Source organism: Diadema antillarum, unplaced genomic scaffold (assembly GCF_040938485.1).
Source record: "Diadema antillarum isolate AM-2024a unplaced genomic scaffold, OU_Dant_1.0 seq00000105_RagTag, whole genome shotgun sequence".
Taxonomy (NCBI): Eukaryota; Metazoa; Echinodermata; class Echinoidea; order Diadematoida; family Diadematidae; genus Diadema; species Diadema antillarum.
In genome coordinates this window covers 440,752-464,631 of record NW_027271191.1, presented here as the reverse complement: position 1 = coordinate 464,631, position 23,880 = coordinate 440,752, and the positions used below count along the sequence as shown (strand labels likewise).

The 23,880-nt window shown below is 38.2% G+C and overlaps 2 protein-coding genes across 2 annotated transcripts; both read left to right on the top strand.

The window, feature by feature from the left end:
- Positions 1-380: 380 nt before the first annotated feature.
- Positions 381-12,469, top strand: LOC139726918 (cytochrome P450 3A8-like). The gene is made up of 13 exons (XM_071637906.1): positions 381-457; positions 2,200-2,293; positions 2,978-3,030; positions 4,406-4,502; positions 5,550-5,684; positions 6,131-6,219; positions 6,719-6,867; positions 7,644-7,720; positions 8,950-9,135; positions 9,927-10,147; positions 11,218-11,355; positions 11,999-12,161; positions 12,389-12,469. Exons 1-13 carry the CDS (start codon positions 381-383, stop codon positions 12,467-12,469), a joined length of 1,560 nt encoding a protein of 519 aa, XP_071494007.1.
- Positions 12,470-15,887: 3,418 nt separating this feature from the next.
- Positions 15,888-23,880, top strand: LOC139726916 (cytochrome P450 3A29-like). The gene is made up of 7 exons (XM_071637905.1): positions 15,888-15,964; positions 19,645-19,741; positions 20,571-20,687; positions 21,432-21,520; positions 22,625-22,773; positions 23,137-23,279; positions 23,872-23,880. The coding sequence occupies exons 1-7, from the start codon at positions 15,888-15,890 to the stop codon at positions 23,878-23,880; spliced, it is 681 nt and encodes a 226-aa protein (XP_071494006.1).

Here is a 23,880-nt window from a genome sequence, read left to right as displayed (position 1 = left end):
AAGAGAGAACAATAAAGGAATATTATGGCCTCCATAAGCTGGTGTTTTTATGATTTTATGTTGGTTGTGAGAGTGTGAAGGTCAAAGTCCACAGGCTATATAGGGACGAGAATTATACTTCGTAGGGAAATAATCTGTGTGTAGTATCGGTTCAGTGCACTGTTCGCGTTGAGGAAGTGACTCGTGTGACTCGACTGACGCTGCTGTGTGATTTCTCTGTCGGAGTGCACGGGAATCCCCCTTTATCTAAAGAGTGCATTCATTTCTGTGTGTGCACATCAGGCCCGACAAGTGCTTGAACACCCGCCATTGATTTGGTCAAAATCTGGGGTTCCTGGTCTGGTTTGGTTGTTTATTGTGCATGCAGTGCAGCAGTAGACATGGAACTCCAGGTGTCTGGTCTATCTCTGTCCCCGACGTGGGTTCTTGCTATTGGATCGGTTGTTTTATTCCTTTTGTAAGTATTCAACTTAAATTTTTGCTGGGAGAGGCTCTCAACTTTGTGTAAACTTGTGGATTACTTTTATTTAATTGAATTGAATTGAATTGATATGGGTTTACTGATGGAAGATAAGCAGCCCAGAGGCTGAAATACATTCACTTTACAATGAAAACGTAAAAATCACAACATTGATACATTGGCTATTTACAATTCACAAATGTGCATCATTGATGTTTATAGTTGTCATGATGATGCAATGGCAGGAAGACATGGATGTATCGATCTGTGTAAACCGATTTGTCTACAGTCGAAGTGTGCTGGACTGGGAGTATAATGTGCTTTCGTTTCTGAACCATTCACCAAACCGGGGAGGGAGTGTAAAGCAGTGTATACGCAGCCAATGTTTTTGCTTTTCTTTCTTTCCCATATACTGTGTTATCTCTGCGATGCCTGTCTTCACCCATTGTGTAAAACTAGGAACCTATTATTGATTAGGGTTAGGGCAATGTCAGACTGTCTGGAAGAGCAGTGTTAATAATGGAGAGGCTGCTCGATAAAACGAGACAATATTGTAGGCCTATTATAGCAAATAACTGTTCAATATATTTACGCGCATAATGTCTTTGCCCACATATTATGATCGCGTAGGCACTATTTCCTGTTTGTGTCATGAGTTTATGACCTCACAACCGATTCCGCGGGAGGAACACTCGACAGAATAGGAAGCTTTTAAGTGCCATTCTACCTGACATGACGAGATACTTTATCTTGTCAAGTCGACTTAATATTCATATCATATCGACGTGTCAAGCTATGTAACTTACCATGTCGACTTACCAACTTTAATAATCGACATGTTGACATACATTATCCAGCCAAGTCGACTTCTCAAAACATGTTGACATGTATTTATTTAGAAGTCGACTTGTCCAGATAGTCCATGTCCCCATGTCGACATACACTTTTTTGGGAAGTTGACTTGGCAAGATAACCTATATCGTCATGTACACTTGTAAAAATTGATAAGTCAATATGGTAACTTATATATCAAATGAATGAATATCAAAATCGATGTGGCAAGATGCAGTATCAAGCCTTGTCGTCAAGTAGAATGCCACTTAAAAGATTCCGTAACAGAAGGAACATTCTCCACCACTATCTGCTTTATTGTTAGTGTCTAATTTATATATAGAAACGACTATCTGAGTTTTTGCATTTTCCATTCCTTTCTGTCTTGTCCCAGCTCTGTCTAAGCTTTCAAATGGTTTATGCAGCCTAGAAGTTGTTCCGGTTTATTGAGAAAAAAAAAATCAAGTATCAAACGGAAGTAAGGTCTGTCACCAGACAAATCCAGTTTTGAAAAGTATAACACTTTTGAATGCTTTATCACACCAATGATATGTAATTTCTCCACAGTCAACGAAAACTCCCTAATTTACATTTTCTTTGATTTCCTTGTGTTTAGGCTTATACAGGGTATCTTAGTGACTCGTCTCAAAAAACAAACACACACATACAGTTTGTGCGTGTGGCCTAATAAATCAATTCACGTGAGTTACACACAGTCTTCCACCTTCATATAGCTGTGGGGTCGCAGTTTTTAACGGTTGAGTGTGCATTTAATTTCCATTCTAAAAAAAGATACGAAACGAGATAAGCAATAATACCATGAGTGCAAGTTTTTTTTATGCAATGGTCAATATAATGTTTAGCTAAACACCCGTTACACTCCTTTCTTAATTGATTTACCATTACAGGTACGATTACTGGTGCCGTGGCTACTGGCGGAGACGAGGCGTGGCTTCGGTGCCTTCCTGGCCCATCATTGGCAATCTCAGGGATTTCACACAGGTACCTCACGACCACGATTAGAAATTTTATATAAAAACATTTAAACGTTACAAAGCCTTTCAGCTATACTCTTGGAACTCTTTGGTATAGGGTTTCAGGGTTCTCATAGGCACTCAAAAAAAAAAATCCTATAGTTCAAATCTTACGACGTTTCTCTTTGACCGAAAGTATATATACATATAAATATACATATATATATATATATATATATATATACATACATATATCGTGACCGTATTGGAACAAGTTCACTCGGTTGACAGCAGGTTCATATCCGGATAACCTGCTGTCAACCGAGTGAACTTGTTCCAATACTTCTGTCTAAAGCTCTTCCTTTGAGGATATCGAGCACTCTTCATAGAGGGATAGAATCACCAAGTGTATATACACACATATATATATATATGGTATATATATATATATATATATATATATATATATATTTGAGAGATCCTGATAGATGTAATTTTGTTAATGAATGTAATTTGCTGTGTAAAACACTTAACTGCAATGATTCTACTTCTATGGTAAGAGTTTCACTATAGCTATAAGATTTGCCAATCTCTCACGTAAACAAGATCTTCAAAGACATACCATTTCTCTTTCCGGTAGACCCCTGTCAAGCTGTTTTAGAACTAAAATACCTCTGCCTATATAACCTGTAATTTGTATGCTTTTTTTCAGGGTATTGCATCTGCGCATGTTTGCTTCGCAAAAGAACATGGCCGAGTTTACGGGTAGGTTGGCCAGACAATATTACATGTCATCAGACGACCTCGTTTATCGTAGTGCGCACACTGAGGAAAAGACCATGAATAATGTAGCATTGTTATGCTGATGATTCGCTCTGTTGAAAACTGCGATAAAAATTCTATACAACAGCTTGCACAACAGTCGTAATCGGTGCAATGTAATGTTTATATTTGTGCGACTTGCTATGTGATCTCTTAAAAAGTTTTGTAGTTGTCACCACCAGATCATCACCGCAGTTTATAAACGCTCCATTGTCATTCTCCCTTTTTGATAATCCAAGTAATACCTGGAGACAGTTTATAGTCACGTCCGATATGTGCCAGATTGACACCTTTTGCATCAAACAAGTCTAGTCGTAAGAAATATACATCTTTCTGAATAAGATATTCAGCTTCATTCCCATCCAAGCCATCTCACATTAGTCTATTATTAGTCGCATTTAGTCATTAGACAGTGTCAGGCGATAATGTTTGAAAGAGATTGAACATTTTGATGTAAAATAACTTGTATCGAAATAGTTAATGTTGTATGTTTTCTAATTGTCAACATAATCTCCACCCGACAGCTTGTCTTAATTGCAATCGGCTTGAGATATTTTCACTTAAGCATATTCGATCTCATGAAATACAAATATGGACTGCTTTTCGCGGGATTGTTTATAATTTCGATCCCAACTCCATGCTATGATCCCAGGAACTTTAAACTCCGATGGTCATAGCATCTAGTTGAGATCCCAAGCCTCGAATAAAAGGAGTCTATATCTTTTTACATACTGAATAGAATTAACTGAAAATTTTCTCGGTCCATCGCTATTTCGCTGGCCAGTTCACACATCAGAACCTGACAAAGAAGGGAGGGGGGGGGGGCGGGGCTTAATAGCATTATTGGGCAGTTAGAGTACTGTGAAGATGCAAATAATTGTCGAATTCATGCCTCCGATTTTAGCCAATTAGGATCGAGAATTCATCAAATGAGGTAGGCCGTTATGATAGTGCGTATATGATAGTTTCTACACAAATAAATTTAAAGTAGGCCCTACGTCTTTATAACTTATACGACACTATTGCGCACATTATAGATAAAACAACACACAAGCGCACTTACACACCCTCACCACTCTATAGTTATATTGTTTCTATGTAATGACACTACCTGAACCATGTGTGTATCTGTATAATATGCACAATATACGTGTGCACACAAAGAGACATGTTATATACGTATAGGCGTATCTATATTTGTATATTCATCATCTACATATTCATATTCATGTACTATATAACATACTAAGTAACGTGTTTAGAAAAATAATTTGTGTTATTAATGTGTGTTCACTTTTCTATCCATGAACTAATATAGGTTCTATGACGTTCGTCGTCCTGTGCTAGTCTGTGGCGACCCTGACATGGCCAGGCAGGTCATGATTAAGAGCTTCAATTCCTTCGTGAACAGACGAGTAAGTTTGCTCATTCATTTATTTACATATATAATATATATATATATATATATATATATATATATATATATATATATATATATATATATATGTAGATATATACAATGTATTCATTTATCCATGAATTAATGTAGTCTGTAATTCTAGTGTGTGGAGACCCTGACATGGCCATGCAGGTCATGATTAAGAGCTTCATATATATATATATATATATATATATATGTATATATATGTATGTATATATATATATATATATATATATATATATATAGAGAGAGAGAGAGATGTATATACACTGTATGTATATAATATATATATATATATATATATATATATATATATAAGTAACAAAGCTGCAACAAAGTTCATGCTGTATTCACCAACGGTTTATTTCTTCACACAAATTTTCGGGCGTCTCGCCGCCCTTTCTCAAGTGTTGATACTGAGAGAACAATAACAAAATTAAGCCATTTTGTTATTGTTCTCTCAGTATCAACACTTGAGAAAGGGCGGCGAGACGCCCGAAAATTTGTGTGAAGAAATAAACCGTTGGTGAATACAGCATGAACTTTGTTGCAGCTTTGTTACTTATCTTTTTATCTTGCCAACACGTGGACTACCTTATCAACATATATATATATATATATATATATATATATCATACGGTTATCCAGCGCTTGTCTTATTTCAGTGGAAGTGTTCCTTTAAACATTATTTTAGAGATGAACATTTATAGCAATTCACTGCACAGTTTGTTCTTCACAAAATACATGTTAAGGAAACCTATATTCTGTGCTACTCTCCTTAAAATTAGTTTTTTTCTTCGTCGTTTTCTTTGAATAAAACAATTAGTCTTTCCTCTCGTTTTGTTCTGTTGCACTCTTTCAACAGTGTTTACCATCAGAACCATGACATTTCTAAAAGAGGAACAAAAATTGTTGATCTCGTGAAGTTTAATTTCTTGACAATATTTTTTTTGCCTTTATCTCTCTAACTCTGCTTGCCTTTTGCCATTCCCAACCTGCGGGCCAATTCTTGAACCTGCAGACGACAGCACTATGCAACAAGGAGTTCGAGGATGCCCTGAGGAATCTGAAGGATGACCATTGGCGAGACGTTCGTAATACCCTTACGTCTACCTTCAGCGGTGCAAAAATGAAACAGGTGCAGCAACGCGTACTGGTATCTGAATTTGAAATGTTCGTCATATCCTGTGCAAGACTGTCTCGATTTCCTCGTTAACATGTCCGTAAAAACTTGACGATTTATATACACTCACAAGACCACATCAAGCACAACATATTTAAGTGGCAAAAAACCTCCAAATAATTATTTATAACCATAATTTCAGGCTGACATGAACCACTACAAAGCAAAGCCGAGGTGACATTAAAAATTAGATTGATCCTTAGTGCTTGCATGCACATTATGTTGATGTGTTCGTTCAAGCGACATGAAAGCTGGAACGAATAAAATCATGATACGTTTCGTTTTCGTTTTACACTGTGTCTTTACAATGTAATTATTGCGGTAAAAGTTACAACTTTCCTTCTCAAAGCCTTCTTTTTTCTAACATTCTTGACGTTTCAACTTAAGTTCCTTGTCTATGTTTTTTTTTTTCTTTGTAGATGTCACACCACGTAACAGTTGGGGCCGATAGACTCCTGCGGAACATTGAAAATACTCAGAGAGCTAATGGCTACATCGAGTGTAAACAGTAAGTAGTGTTACGTTTAGGAATGATGGCGTCTGTCTTTTCTTTATTGGTGTTCAAGAGGCAATATTGCAAGATCGGCGTGATTGGAGATACTGTTCCAAGCATTATTGATGCACCTGCAAATCCATCATTTTGTCCCATGCGGGAATTCATTCGCGATTTTGCAATCCAAAGTAAGACTACTATTATTAGTGAGCCGGAGTCTGTGGTCACGTGACTGCCATGCCAGTCATGTAGAATTCAATTCATATTTCGGACGAAGAATGATTGAAGTGCGTTTTTTTTTTTTTTTTTTTTTTGGGGGGGGGGGGGTTGTACGTGAATTCTGCTGAACTATTTTTTTCTTAGCTTACGGGAAGAAACAATTGTCCAGTCTGGTATCTCGAGCGGATAAAATAGAGAAAATAATGTTATACAAATTGCACTGTAGTTTCGGATGGCGATGCAAGAAGGTTGAATTGTTAAAGTGTGTTTTGCACCATATTCAATTTTCTTCGAGATTATACGGGTCCTTCATCATGGACACCATAGCGAGCTGCGCGTTCGGTCTCGAGGTCGACTCCCAGGGTGACCAGGATCATCCATTTGTCGCCATGGCCACGAAAGCCTTCCATTTCACTCCTTTCAATGTGGGACTGCTGATAAGCGGTAAGAAGTTGAAGTCTGTTGTAGGGGCCGGCGATATAGATCACTTTTCGAGAGATCTCGCGTGACCTTTGACCTTTGGTACCGTGAGCACATATCACTGAAAGGAATGGATGGAGAGATACTACAAAGAATTAAGCAAGTGTGTGGGTTTTTTTCTATTACAGTTTTTCCACTTTCAGATTGTGCGTAATATGGTGATGTGGATGTTTTTCATAAGATGGAAGAGGAGAGAATTCGCTGAGATTTGTGGGTATTGCGTTGGTGCTTTCGTTTCTATAGTGATACTGTGACAACCACGCAATTCGTTTCCACTTGTTGGTTCATGATGTGACTGACAGGTTTTTATTGCTCCTATATAAACTGAAAAGATATGGCAGATTGTCTCTGCATGAAGTCATTCCCTATGTTTGAATCTCTCACAGTTCTCACCACAACAACAAAGAAAACGACAAAAAATATACCGCAAGTTTTTATTGAGGTCTTACATGAACTCTGTGATGTCAACTTCTTGTTATTTTGAAATCGCTACGAATTCTCTAAAACAAAGGAATAAAGAGAAATTTGAAGATACACAGGAAGCTGCCATTAATTTCTTTGATACTCATTATCATTAGTACTTTCATATCCTTATGATTATTACTACTAATATTATCATAATGATAATCACTATTGCGTTGTTCTTATCATCATCGCTATCTCATTATTGAAATCCCAAGGAGTTCTGCCCTGGACATCGTCAATATTGAAGTTTTTCAAGATTTTCTTGCTTCCTCAAGACGCGATGGAGTTTTTCCGTGATGTAACGCAGCAAACCATGGCAATGAGGAAAGCTCCGAACAAAGACAAGCAAAAGGTAGAGTTGTTTGCTTGTAGCACGAGATTGTAATGCTTTAACCATTTCTGTGCCAGGGAATTTGAACAGTGCATACAATGCTCTTGGATTTTCTTTGCCAGTTGGCATGCACAGGATAAAAAAAAGGATTAACCACCTTTTAGAGAGTTCTACTTTTTTACATATTCCACTGTATAGTTAGTGATATAATGATTGCACTAAGACATTTTAAAGTAATTGTATGATACTCGGTATTCAAGAGACCTTTGGTTAGTAAACTGAAAAAAAAAAACCTCATACCGGCACGTCTGAAGTAGATTATCAGCAAGTGAAATACATTAGTGTCAAAATATGAAGTTGAAATCGAAAGAGTGTGTATGTATGTGTGTGTGTGTGTGAGAGAGAGAGAGAGAGAGAGAGAGAGGAAGGAGGAGAGAGAGAGACAGACAGAGACTGTCCAATAAACTTCGCTTGTAAGTGTAACAAGTGCAGCTTCACGACGGAAGTGCCAAACATTACATGAGAGTATATTCTATATGTAGTAATACAGAATACCCTAAATGAATGTTCAGAATAGTTCGTAATATAATTTAACAAAGTTGTTGATGTCTCGATTTGATGAGATATTGGGGAAACCGATACTTTAAATGAGGATAAGAGCTTCATTTTTCTTGGAGGCACTAAAGAGATTGATTGCAATTAAAGAAATAACCTGAGCAAAACTCGCAACATGTCAAAGACAGCAGAATCGTGTATTTTGTTTGCAGTCGTGACACGTATATTATACAGGGCGTATCAAAAAAAAAGGTGACCCTTTTGAAAAAATTGTCTAAATTACATTTCAAAATATTTAGAAGATTTTTTCATATTTATGGATACCCAATAGTCTCATCTATCAAGTGCAATCAACAAAACAAATTTTTGTTTCAAAAGTGTAACTTTCTTTTGATGCGCCCTGTAGAGTATATATATCATTATTTGAATCAGTTTTAGGTAGAAAACGAGGAAATATGCATGGTTTGAAATATAAAAAGAGCCACTGCTTTCTTTCCCAACTTTTATCTTCTCGCATTAGATCGCAGTTCTTCAATTCGCACGCTTTAGTATATTATGATTGTGTCAAACTGTGGCGTAAACTGCAATGCGATCAACATGTAAATCTTAGCTAATTGTCTTGGGAACTTTCTACAAGATAGCACGACTGTCTTTAATGTCGTTATGTTTGCATTAAATACCAATCTATTCACCAGAGAGCAGACTTCCTTCAAATGATGATCGAAGCCCAAATAGGAAGCGAGGGGTCGGAGGGAGACGATGACGAAACTGGACACGAAGTCGACGTGCATGATAGCGTGTTCAAGGGACATGAAAGTGGGGAACGAAGTCGCTCGATGAGATCAAAGATCAAACTGACAGATTCAGAAATTATAGCTCAGGTGAATCTTCTCATTTCAGCGTTGGTTGTCATGATGCCCATGTTCGATCCCACCTCGGAGTAATAACTTGAATTTGAAAGGATAATGCGTCACGTTCTCTCGGAACTACTAAACTACTACTACTACTACCAATAATGATAGTGATAATGATAATAATGATAATAATAATAATTATTATTATTATTAGTAGTAGTAGTATTAGTAGTAGTATTAGTAGAAGTATTAGTAGTAGTAGTAGTAGTAGTAGTATCATTATATCGTTATTAACAATAATAGTATAATAATGATAAAAATGATAAATAACTAGATAGACACCGATTGTGAGACGTTTCATATCGGTCATAGAGTAGCTGTCATTATTTTGCTCAACATTATAAAAATGGAAATAAGCAAAGATGAGAAACACGATTTAACATCCTAGGAAAGAGAGTTTTGTCCAGAGTAAATGAATGTGCCATTGATTCAGATAGTTCATTAATTCAATCTGTATCAAGGTGAAATATGAATATCGAAGAACATTAATAATCTCCATTAAATTCACTTCTAACATAATTTGGAACTCCGATATCTAGACATGATGCAACGGCGAGTTCCACTAGTCCCGCCACACATACACATATGGACACATACAATATGCTGGCTCGAAAGAATGCAGTCACAAACAGTCTTTGCAAGCAAAAGAAATAATTACAGAGACATAACAAAGGCATGCACAAAGCTATCCAAAAAAAAAGAGACGTTATTTCCACACTTATTTCAAGTGTCAAGTTTGCTTTTGTCTTTCATATCAGGCGATAATCTTTTTCGTCGCCGGCTACGACACGACTGGCTCCCTCCTCATCTATTCCTCTTACCTACTCGCCTTGCACCCAGACGTACAGGAGAAACTCATCACCGAGATCGACGAATTGCTGCCCTCCAGCAACGACGTCGACTACACCACCGTCTCGAAATTATCCTACCTGGATAACGTCATATGCGAGACTCTGAGATGTTTTCCTCCGGTGGTTCTGTAAGTATTAAGCAGAATGATCACTTCACAGACAAACCAGATAGAAACTAATGATAGAATCAACACAGTACGTACCAATTTCTAGCGTTATTAGGGTCAAGTCGTACAACACATCTTCATTTCTCCTCGCAAAGTGTTCATGAATATCATCATCACCATCACGCAGCTGTCTCGGCCCGACGGCCCCGGTTCATGTAAGCATGCATGCAGCCGGCACTCCAGTCGGCATCAACAGCGGCGTCTTGATTTTTGCCTCCTGCGTCGGGATCAAATCCCCTAAATCTCGGTCATCCTCATGATTGTTTGAATTTGATGAATCAGTATCGTCTTCTCCTTCTTCCTCTTTATTGATGAGATTGTATAAGAATATTGTCATCCATTTTTCTTCGGTTTACGAACGCAAGCAAGCAAGAGGGGTGAGATAGTTTGGGATCGAGCTACCACGCACAAATTCTTAAAGAAGGAAAGCGCGCACCACTGGTCTTTGGAGCGCGCAGCTGATTGGAGGAGAGCGGCTGATTGGAGGAGAGCGTTTTCGACAGTTTTGAAGTTATAGAAATTAGGCCGATATTCTCAGGGAATATCGGTCCGACTCGAAGACACGTATTTGATTAATCAATCATAATTAATTCTCGTTTTGGATAGCAATATTATTAACAAAAATGGGGGTATGACATTTCCTGTGCGAACATAACAAATTTGAGAAAATTGAAAATTTTGAAAAAAAATTGAAAAAAAAGTTTGTCTGTTCTTGTCATGGGCATCGAGTTCCTTTTTTCACATTACTGTGACCTAATCATAAGCTGACCACACTATGCTCCATATTGTATCTCCGATAGTATGAAAGCCGTTCAGGTAATATTATTTTTTATGTGCTTCTCTTAGTAGGCATTTTACTATATTACAAAACGGCATCTGAGGATGTTGCTATACATGCATTAGAGTTGCTGTTCATCTTGTGGTGTTTGAATATTCGAGTAAATATTAACAACTTGTACATTCGTTTCATCATGGTCTGTGATGCGTTACAAATTCTGCATTTCGTTTGCTTATCACCTAATATTTGTCAGCCTTGACCGCGTGTGCAATGAGACATTTACCTACAATGGTGTAACCGTGGAAAGGGGCACGCAGGTTGTCATTCCGATGTACGCCATTCACCATGATCCAGAGCTGTGGCCCGAACCCGAGAAGTTCGACCCGGATAGGTGCGTAAAGACTACTCAAACATGCGAAAGCGATTACTAAATTTTAGTGTTATAGTTGTAATACTTGATATATGCCGGGTAACACTTTTGTGTTCATCTGTGTTTGTTACGGGATGCAGCAGACCCTAAACATTTTTTTTTTCTTTTGCTCACATCAATCGAATGCGAGTTCGTTTGCTTTAGTTTGTCAGTGGCATGGATGTCAATGCGAAATTTTAGTACATTCATAATTTGTAGGCCCTACGCCAAAAATAGCAATGTTTACTATAATACAGTAATCTTGAAAGACTCGAAACAAGAAATTAATCCAAAGCTTAGATGCAGAACAAAGCCCACTATATTTTCAGGATACTCATTTAGATGTCAACATACGTTTAGACATTCTTTTTTGTTGTTGTATTTTTTCAGTGCTGAGTGTAAAAAACAAAACAAAAACGAAAAAACGAAACGTAGAACACAAACGCTGAGTACAAGTTTTAATAGTGAACGCGAAAATTGAGATTCGATTTTTTTTTGTTGAGGCGTTGAGCTGGTTGGAGGAAATAAGGTGGGAATCATAAATGATTGGATATAGTGTTAAGAAGGATTAGAAATTGCAAGCATATGCATGAGATCGATTCTGTGTGTCTCGTTCGTCTAACAGATTCACGAAAGAGAGGCGCGAGAAGCGTCACCCGTTTGCTTGGATCCCGTTCGGCGCAGGGCCACGGAACTGCATCGGGATGAGGTTCGCCCTGATGGAGGCCAAGGTAGCACTAGTCAGGGTGCTGCAGAAATACCGCTTTGAGACGTGTCTACAGACAAAGGTAAATGAATCATGCCGTATACTACAAAGGCAGACAGAATCTTGTCCTTGTACTGCCAGGAGTAGAAAATATCGTCACAGTATAGGTTACATGTAAGATAATCCCATATGGCATTGTTCATCATGATTTTCAAATTAATCTACGTGTTCTATCTTGATGCATAATACAATAAAGTACAACTTGCCAGTTCGATCAAATAGTTTTCAAACTGAATTGCTTCGCTCCAGATTCCGGTTGAGATCGGGAAGGCGGGTCTAATCACCCCGTCGAAGGGTATGGCGTTGCGCGTCAACCGAAGGATCACGTAGCACGCAAACCGGCCAACGACCTTACCTAGCGACTGTGGGTCATCGGAACGGATCTGGGGCCTAATTCGTTTGAGTTTCAGACAGGGATATCGGCATTCAGGCTTTTTCATTATCATTATCCACCAGGAAACTGTACAAATGTATGTCTCTACTGATACACTCATATTTGCCAATATCCTCTCTGTCAGCGCCGCTGTGATTTGCGCATTAAAGGAATAAAACGATTTGGTTATTTTGAGAAGGGGTAGCTATATCAGATGTGTCATAATAATTTACAACATCACCTGATGCGATCAAACTTCTCGGCAAAAGAATTTTCGGGCTTTAATTGGTTCTGAAGAGGTCCTCAACCTCTCCTTAGGACTGGTCTTCAGTGATTTTTTAGCCCTAGCCATGAGGATTTTGGGTCGGCAACCAGTCGTTGCTGCTACCGAGATCTTTATGCAGAGCGTCTGCGTGTATGTGCCAGGACACTATGAATGCTTACTGCAGCCTTGAGGTCCGACTGCTTGAAGACATCTCAGTTGGATGCCAAGCCATGCACTCTAAAGTTCACCTGTATGAACTTCAGACGACATCAAGAATACCTTGCAGAATGATGGAAAATAATGTCTTGCAGTTGTGATAGGGCAAAGCAGTCTGAACTTCGTCATATGGACAAGACCTACTCAAGACGTGAAACCCCAAACAGATCTTGACTGTTTGGAAAATGTCTCGCATGTTATATCCCGCTGTAAGCAGCGAAGTTTATCCAATCATTTCTCGACAAAGGATTATCCGCAAACTGTTCGCGTACTTCTTGAGACATTCTTACGAACGTTTGGTGCATGTTGCTACATGGTATGGTGCTACACATCAAACAATAGCAGGAAAATTTCAAAAAAAAAATATAAAGAGAATCAAAATTAACATTATAATAAAGTTACAGAATATATGCTGAAATCAGTCCAGAATATTTATGATTGAAAATTAAGATGATGTGTGGATGAATCTACACACTGCATGCCTTGTGAGGGTAGGTCGTAAGAAAAGAAAAGTCGGGAAACACGCATACACCTAATACAACAACAAAAAGAACCAACAAACAGCAGTGAAATTAAAGGGGAAAAGAGAGACAAAGATGAAAGAGAATAGAACAAATCTGACTTCAACTCAAGACAATAAGAAGTATCCAACACAACTATTTAGGCATGATAAAATTGAAATGCGACAAAGACACAGAATGTTACATGCAATGCACAAAATTGCTCATGGAGTTAAAGGTTCTGTTATAAAAATGATTTTTGTAGATGCACCATGTTAAATATTTGAGATATGCCAGTTTTTAGTTTAACTATACTTTTAAACGGAGAAGTGTACAATACAAAAGGAGTAAAGAGTGGACTGAAATTCCAGATGACATGAAGATTATCAGCTTTAATAATTTCGGGTTCCCTTAAAAAAACAGCGGCAGTTGCAGTCTAATATCCACCACACACCAAGGATAATTCCTGGTTATAAAGCTTGATGTATGCGTTTGTGATGAGTACCATTGTTGTTTTTGTTTTATCTCAGTTATGTGCCTGTTTGTATTCTCTACATGATCTGAATATATATCTTTCTCTACATATGATTTTTTGTTTGTATTTTGTACTCTGAATTAATTGTGGTGTATTTCTACTGTTACAGTGTATGCACGGACTTGCAATCATTACCACTGGCTGAGCAAGTCACTCTTACCACCGTGTTGAAATAAAATGAAAATAACGATAAAATTAAATTCTGACTCAACAATAGTTTTATTTCAGATAACTTCGGGAGAAGACTGAGTATTTCGGTGCAAAATCTTTACTCCCTTTAAATTCAACTGATCATATTAAGGCTTGTCCGACATAGCAACAAGTAGTACAAGTTTTTATAACCATGCAAACTTGATTCCAGCAACTGAATTTCATTTAAGAAAAGCAGGTTAATGGAATAACTCGTCTCTAACAATGTCTAAGTTCCCACGAATGACACATCCATCAATTTGAACCAATAACTGCCTATTGACTGATCGGGGGTTAGCAATCTCCTTTGTGTAACTATTCAAATGGAACTCAAGGGCCCTGTTTTATGAAATACAGTTGATTTCTGTCATAAGTCTATGGCAGCCCATGTGGTAAGGAAATTTACAATCGATTACATCTTTTGATAAAACGGGGCCCTAGGGGTGTTTCATCAACGTTTGTGACAACTGTCAGCGCTGACAATTTCAGCAAAATCCTTGATTTTGATTGGCTGAGATGCTCTGGTCACTGACTGTTACTATGGTGATTCAAGTTGTCAGCGCTGACAAACGTTGATGAAACACCCCCAGATCAATAATCCTTTTTGACTGACAAACGCCAAGAAAAAAAAATAACAACGACAACAGCAACAACTATAATCCTTCCCTCCATGACGCAAATATTCATAATGTGAATGACGCACCTCAAACACAACAACAACAACAACAACAACAACTGACGTCAATTCGTCGCATCCAGTCGTCCAGTTCACCTTTAATGGCGTCACGCACCGCTGAACGAATAGAGTCCGGAATTCTTCTCCCTTTATGCATGGCTTTAAGACTGCGTCAGCAATGAATGCTTTGCCGTCTTGCTTTCTTGGGGTTAGCACAATGGTGGGTCATCGGACTCTAGGCCTACCTTGTACACTGTATTAAAACATGTAGCAAATACACCAGCACATTGAATATACTCTATATTGTGAATTAAATAATACATGCAAAAAATACGGTATTTCATGGTATATGGTACAGTATATTAGTGGCAGTTGATAACATAAGGCAAATTGCGTCCTCTGACATTATGTTTACAGTACAATGGGGAGAAAAGGTAAAGATGTGTGTACAATGTGTTGGGGGGGGGGGGGGGTAGAAGAGGGGTACAGTTCTTCCAGACTCCTCCAATCCTGATTCCGCTGCCTGAGGATGACGTATAAACTGTGCCCAACATCCCATGGTAAACAACTTATCTATCTTTCTATATCCTGTATAGCTTCGGTTCAGAGAACCGACTAATCTGGGTTCCGTCATGACCTGTATTGTTCGTTCACCTTTGATATGCGTAAAATTATTATGCCCGGGCAAAGTCCAAATAATTAGTCCTATATACCAATGGTGTATTGACAGAGAGAACGAATAAAGTTATTGTTCAAGGGAATGATCTGGCCGAGTTCGCACGTGCTTTGCTGAAAGTTTCATGTAATTGAACATAGACAGGAAAATACCTGGGCCGCAGTGAAAGGGAAAAGACACAGCTTGAGGAGATTAGCACGGTCGTGTACAGCCTGATCAGACACCGTATTGCTTTCGCGAAAGCGCTGTGTATGAATATAGCATAATAACAAACCACGCACACCTGTTGATTGCAGTGCGGACATATTCTGGTACGCTATGGCGGTTGAGGTTCTCGGTCTAGTCCTGTCCCCAACATGGGTTCTGGCGTGTGGAGCGATAAGCCTCTTCTTATTGTGAGTATGCGTTCATTATTGCGTTAGGAATAAGCAATATTTCCATTACGAACCATGATAATGTGCTACACTCAGGAGTTGATGATAGTGGAACATCAACCAGCCGTGCTGTGAGTTTGACATACGAGGTCTAGGCCAGGAAGCAAAGTAGGTCTAGTAGTTCCCTTTGTACACACCCAGGGAGCTGTAAATTGAGGCTAGTGCCAGGGGGCTAGTGCCTCATGAATATCTTGTCGATCGGGATGTTTCACAGGCCGTTTCAAGTGATCAATTCCATTCGTCATCAAAAAGAAAAAAGAATGAGAAATAGGAAGTTATTTTTTATATGAATTTAGATTACCAGAAAACAACAACAACAACAACAACAACAACAACAACGAAGAAGAATAGATGGGTTGGAAAGGATTGCTTCTTGCTTTTTTTTTTAAAGAATAAGATTAGTAAAAAGACTGGGCACGTGATAAATCTTATCATAAAGACATAAAAACGTAAAGGAATGACGGCATAACAATTTTGCATTAAAGGGGGCCTCAGGATGATTTTAACAGACTTTTACATTTGAACAACTATAAATTTGTTAAACTGAGTTCAGAGTTTCAGAATTTATGGTGATTGGGATGAGGAATGAGAATGTTTGCAAAATTTGTAACAAATTGCAATGAGCAAGGATGATGACATGGCAACCTCACCTTAAGAATACATGAGTTGGGGCTCAAGAAAGCAGAACAAAAGAAGGAGACATGAATAGATTTTTCACAGGTAAACTTGTTGAGCAAGCGATATTGTAATGGAATTACACTGCTACATTTCTGAAATATGTGAGGCTCATCAACACTGTTCAGTGTAATTTGTTTAAGAGTTTCACTGCTCAAGAACCACAATAAATTCCACGTATCTATGCATGGAGCTGTCGATTTATGTACTTCATGATGTGAAATTATTAAAATCGTCTGGAATGCCCCTTTAAAGTCTGTGTTGCATTGTGTATCAATGCTGTAACATTTACTGTCCGCATAGGGCCTACAGCATGCAGCTATGGTGTGTGATGTCAATACTATATGTGTCACAATGACACATGATGCTTTAAGTATTTCTGTATGCCTTTACTGGTACAACTGCTTTCTACAGCTATAACTAAACATGAAATTATCTATGCTTCGTAATATATTGTAATGATTATAACTGGTATCACAAGTATGATATGGTAATATACCTATTTTCTGCTCCACGCAGCTAGGTATAGTTGGTCTGAACCTCTATTACAACTCCACTACGTTATGATAGCTATAATGCACAAATAATTACGGTTCCACATGGCTATCACACTGTAACTCTTTGCTAAATTGCCATTGTCGAGCTATAGTTTGACAACTGGTGACAGAACGTTGTTGCTGCTTTTTACGCAGCTATGATAACTATAGTCTCGTAACCATTGTCGCTCTTTACAGCAATATGAATTGATGAGATTCGTGAGGATCGTAATCATTATCATTGCTCTTTCAAGGTACGACCACTGGTGCCACAACTTTTGGCAAAGACGCGGCTTCCCTGCTGTGCCAGTTTGGCCTGTCGTCGGAAACCTGCCAGAATTTAGAGTGGTAAGCAAAGTCTCCAACGTCTTCCCCAAGTTGTTAAAATTTTGCTAACAGCCCCTTCCATAGTCAGAGTTGTTTAAGGTTGTTGGACATCTTTCAGATTATTTTGAGTGGCGCAGGGGCTGCTAACAATCCGTAAGCATTAAAAGTGGCACATACGATTTCCTTCCAACCTCGTGCAGGATTCAGAGTGGTAGAAAGTTAATTTCACTGCGAGGAAACAAAATGATGTATTTACTTGCGGTGTGCTTGAAGAATAATAAATGACATAGAGTGTATGTAAGTTTTCTCATTTTACTTCCTCAAAGTATATGTCTCATTGCAGTTCAGAGTAGTCATGGTAGTGGTAAATCAAGCATTTTGAGCAAGTTTAGATTTGAAGTTTGTTCTAGTTTTAGTTCAAGAGACATAGGGAAACATAAGATAAATATTGCAACTGATTGAGAAATTGCCCTGCATCGACGTAATTAAGCACTGAATTGATCAGTGTTTTAGTAGTAGCCATGATAAAAAAAATCATGGGCGTACATACTCGAGCGGGATTCGAACCCACGACCTCCTGATCACCGGACAGGCGTCATCTCCACTAGACGACCGAGCTTTCGCCCGACAGCAAGCGTTGGTTCTAATCCTCATATCGTGCAGCGGGTACTGCGTAATACGTGTAATTCAAATTCATGAAATTCCTCCGTCAAGATGCTTTCATTGCAACTGATTGACAAATTGCCCTGCATCGACGTAATTAAGCACTGAATTGATCAGTGTTTTATCCGTTTTGAACTATTTCTCGAGTATGTACGCCCATGATTTTTTATCATGGCTACTACTAAAACACTGATACCATTTGATTACTTCTATATTTGTATACTATTTTCAAGATAACATACAAGGTTATTTTTTTTTTAATGAGAAAACTCGCATACATATCAACGACAGTATACTTATAAAATTAAAGACATGGAACTTTTTAGGACGACTTGGGAGAGTTATTTAGAAGGCACCGCAGATAGTGACGTATACTGTTCAGATACTAGTAGTTACAAGTTTAGGACAAGACTGATTGATATAGTAGTTTCACTTATTTCATTTCAGGGAATTGCAACTGCAGTTCGAGCATTGGCAGCAAGGCATGGCCGCGTATATGGGTAACTATACCTAACTTTATTTGTATGCTTGCTTTGCGGTGGCTGCGTTCATTTCTCTTCCATTTATTCAGATTGAATTGAAACGAAATAACATGAGGGGTGAGATGGTGGTGTCCTTTTCTTTTCCGAAACGAATATTGATGAATACTGTCTGTATTTCTCCTTGTTTCTCTATTCTTGTGGACATTCTTTCTTACCAGTTCCCCGCAAAATTGTGTTAGTTATATTATATAGCAAAAAGTAATATGGATAAATTGATGATTAATCTTCATTTATTTTCTTTCTGATCAGGATTTTTCCATATTTTGGCTCAATTCCAACTTTCAGAGGATAACCAAGTCACTGGCGTCACATCAGGTTATCTATACCTTTAGCATGAATGAATAATGATGATCTTTGCCGTCCTTAGATTTTTTTACATCTAAACATTTTGAACTCTCGATGAAATATTAACCACTGCCTGGAAGCACTTTTGCATAATGTGACGCCATCGTGATAGTGAGTCACGACAAATACACACCTCATTTATTTCGTTATTTTTTTTTCTTTCCCATTATAATACGTTGACGAGTGCATATCCTTATTGCACAGAATATATTCAATCTTGCCTTGATTAAAAGAGTTGCACCAAACAAAGTGAATAGTATCCTTTAAAAAATCAGACAGAAAAAAAATGTGTATCGCTTACTTCTCACGATTTTACAATAACGAACTAATCGAAGAAATGTGAGCCGATGAAGTCTGTGGCTTTTTCTAACTTGCACTTGCGTTACATTCACGATTCACGATCATTTTATGGCGAAAAACGTGATAAAACTCGTACAACGTGCGTTGTCTAAGTTGAATTTGACAAAATGTGTGGACTGCCACTTTACAATTTAAGATTTACTTTTTTTAAAGATGTCATTGACATAATTATATCTTGTTCATGACTTCACAGTTTCTACGACAGCCGACTTCCTGCCGTTGTGTGCGGTGATCCAGACATGGTGAAGCAAGTTATGGTCAAGAGTTTCGACCACTTCGTCAACAGACGGGTATTGGATGTGTTTTCTGGTTATTTTGTGCTGTTAACTAATATTGACAGAAGTGGTGGTGGCATTATGAGTAATAGTTGTAATGATGATTGTGACGCCATAATAACACTAATAGGAACAAAAATCTGCTGCTTCTAATTATAAGATAATGACATAAGAATAATGGCAACGTCAGTAGAAAAAAAAATACTGGTATTATTACCCACCACAAGTTAACATTTGAAACGTTGGCAGTACGTTTTCAGAGACCATATCGTTGTCATAAACTCAATGATTGAGGTACTCATCTTCTGGTCTAGAGAAACCTAGCTTGTTGCCAAATATCAGGGAAGGGCTCTATAATTGAATGGGTAAAATATAAATTCTTCGGTGTTTTTGGAAAGTGGATGGTGGGCAACATATGAGACCATAAAGAAATGAGACCATTGAGGGTTATCTGATAATAAAGGTTAGCTTTTAATACTTAAGAATCCCAGTTGAAGCCTTACTCTGCACCATCTCAAAACTCCTTTGCTTTATAGAGCATAATCAAACATAAAGAATGGCACATGTTTCACCAAGATCGGACCATAGAGAAGAAAGTTATAGAGTTGAAAGTTTCACATGTCGTCTTGGGGGGATTTAATATTACTGCGAACTAAATATTCATATCATAACTGAGAAATAATCGGTAAAACAAAACAGATACATACTAATGAAACTATGAACATGATTTTGGAAGCGTCTTGTTTGCTTCAAGTTATCAGTTGACCCTATGAGAGAAACTTGTCGTAAAGTTATGGTGCTAAGTTAAATCCTCGTCATCTCTTCGTTTGCTCTTGACTGTCAGAAACTACCCATTAACAACAAAGAGACGGAAGAGGCGGTGGGAAACCTGCGCGATGATCACTGGCGTAACGTTCGCAACATGATAGCTCCTGCCTTCAGCGGCTCCAAAATGAAACAGGTGAGTTTGGAAGCAGCGGCTTCCAATACCTTAATCAGTGTTTCCAGTTTTAACAAATTTTAGCTGCCTGAATCCCGCCTGCTACCGGTCTCCCAGCGGTGAAGCTGCTAAGATTGGGGTCGACAATTTATTGTCGTGGAAATCTCAATAACGACGACATTAACAGCAACAACAGAAACCAAACAAGCAAAAAATGTGAGTGACATTAACTACAACGTGATATTTTTTTCATACACTGTATAAAATGTGTACATAACTTACAAATCACAGAATCGGTAAAATTGACTCAAATATGTTTTTGATTTTGAGTTGGTAAAAAAAAAAACTCTCTTAATTTCAGGCAGATTTAGAAGCATGACAGGCGGGGGTCTGCTAAACAGTAATTCGTTGAAAAATTGATTCAAAGGCTCCCTAATATTAATAGCGTGGTTTTCAAAGCTTGTGTACTTGTATAGAATGTAAGTGTAAGCTGTAAACTTCAGTGTTTCTTCATTCCATGTAGACGCCATAACTTTTCGATATTCATGCAAACAAATCAGTGCGGGGAATCATGAGGTCATGGCTTCATGCAATTTATTACGACTGATTTCTCGGTTTTGTGAAAAATCCGTAACATTCTTTTCGATTTGCTCGAGATCAGTAAACTCCTCTTCAATTCTCTGTTTTTCAGCTGGCTTCAAAATGGCCTACAACTGTCTTACACAATGATCTCACCATGTATAGTATGTGTGGCTTTATTCGCAGATGTCACCGATGGTGAACGAGATCGCTGACAGGATGGTTGAGAATATCAGGAAATATCAAGAGGCGGACGGCTACTTTGAATGTAAACAGTACGTGTCATTCAATCTACTACGCTAAGCCCTGCAGGACGCATCGATGTAAAAGTAGTTACATGACTTGTAATAGTTGTCAGCATGCGGGGCATAAGCCTCTGATATGTTCTACATGATCGGATGTACAGGATATTCATTTGTTTAAATCGAAATAAGCGTATCTCTGACACACAAGGAGTGTAATTGAGACAAATATGTAAATTATTTCACAAATTGCTGCATTTTCTTATTCTTTAACTTGAGATCATTTCAGATATTGCTGCTTTTGTACCGTCGACTAAAAAATCAAATCTTACTTGTCTAAAGATGTTGTACTACTGCATTATTCAACGTAACTCTAGACTCTATTTCTTCGGATCATTACTTTTGTTCTTGTACCACATTTTGATAGATCTGCAGTTCAGGCCCCTTTTTCATAAAAAGTTGATATTATGGTAACTCTTGCAGGGATGGCAATTGTCATGGTAATGACAAGAATCCAGCTTCCTGATTAGCTGTTGCTATCGCCATTCCAGTTGCTATCCTAACATCTTTTATGAAATGGGGCCCTGGTGTTACGTTCGTGCTCTTGAGCTTGATTATCTGCGATCAAGCCTGTTAGAATCTTGATGGCTTTACTTGACAAGATGATGTGCACAGCACATGTAGAAATATTCTGGCAAATTCGAGTGTAATGTGGAGAGGTGGCCCTTTGGCCAAGCTCTCTCTTTTTTTTTCCCTTTTTTTTTTGAGGGGGTGGAGGGGGGTCAATCTAAGACAATAAAAGATCCACTTAAACGATGTCACTCCCCATCTTCTGCTTCGTAGCGGTGAAGTTCAGTCTTATTTTATACACAGTTCTCTCCTATACAGTTTTCGGAGCTTACTATGAAGAGCCAAACACAATATTACTTTTCCTTACATATTTCGAAGATATTATTGTTTAAAACAAAAACAAAAAAACCCTTTATCTTTGTCGTTTTGAAAGGCCAAACGTATACACAATGTTTCTTTTTAATCTCCCGTGTCCCTCTATTATATCATTTAATAGCAGCCTTTCTCTTCTCAGTAGTGATTCATGTCACAGTTTATTGCACTCCTTTTTCTTCCATTTCTTTGCAGGGTATATGGGTCCTTTGTCATGGACACGATAGCGAGCTGCACGTTCGGTTTGGATGTCGACTCCCACGCAGACCCAGATAATCCATTCGTGGCACACGGCAAGAAAGCCTTCGAAGTCAGTTTAACCAACGTGGGCTTGATCATAGCAAGTAAGCATCATATTCTCATACTAGTAATTATATTAGTGTAATCAGTTTAAGTTAGGTGTGTATTCGATCAGTCGTGTGGACATAGTTTCACCATTTGATTTGATAGTAAAGATATTCACAATAAAATATTTACAATAGGTATCGTGTTACTCTTTTCGTTATTATGATTACTTACAGTCATTGTGTCATCATAATCTCCTTTTTCTTTGAAGTAGTGGGTGGTAGTATTTGCAGTTGCAGGAGGGTTATAGGAACAGGAGTAGGAGGCGGAAAAGCGGATGAAACTCCTTTTTTTAATAAAAAGAATAATATCATGCGTCTATAGAATTTAATTCCAGTTGTGACGTTCCGTCTTCTTTACAGCATTCTTCCCATGGACGTCCCCGATTTTGAAATTCTTCAATTTTACCCTGTTCCCACGTGACTCCATTGGGTTTTTCCGGGACGTCGCCCAAAAGGCGATTGAAATCCGAAAAGCCCCGAACGCAGACGGTCAAAAGTCGAAGGTATTTGTCTTTTTCATAAGTTTGACGCTGTCTTGTTGATGTTGTCATGTATGAACGCAATCGTATATCAAACACACACTGTTGAGGTTTTGATTTGCTCAATTATTGCATTTGATAACGCAGTTATTGATTGTTGGCGAGATGTTTTCGTTAATGAGACAAAATCAGAATTTTCTCGTGGTGTATCACAGTTGCCGATTTTTCCATTGACCAATTTCACATCAAAATGCTTGTCTGCGCGTGTGTCTTTCTATCTCATCACATGCATATATATAAGACAAAAAATATTTTGCACATGCATATACGCAGCAGGGGCGTTGACCTCTTGATAGGGGGGGGGGGGGTGCAAAATTTAGGGGATATGCCAGGGAGCGAAGCGACCGAGATGATGGCGTTAGGGGGATGGTGTTTGAAGGGAATACTCCCTCCAAAACGTATGGACTTTTGAAAATATGCATAACAAAAATGTGTTTCCCAGCATGGTAAAGACATTTGACAGTCTTTGACAATGTTAAATTCGAGCATTTTCACAATCATAGTCGACTATGTGAACACGTTGTGAACACACTGTGGGACATCGTATTCCTACCAGCACAGCTGA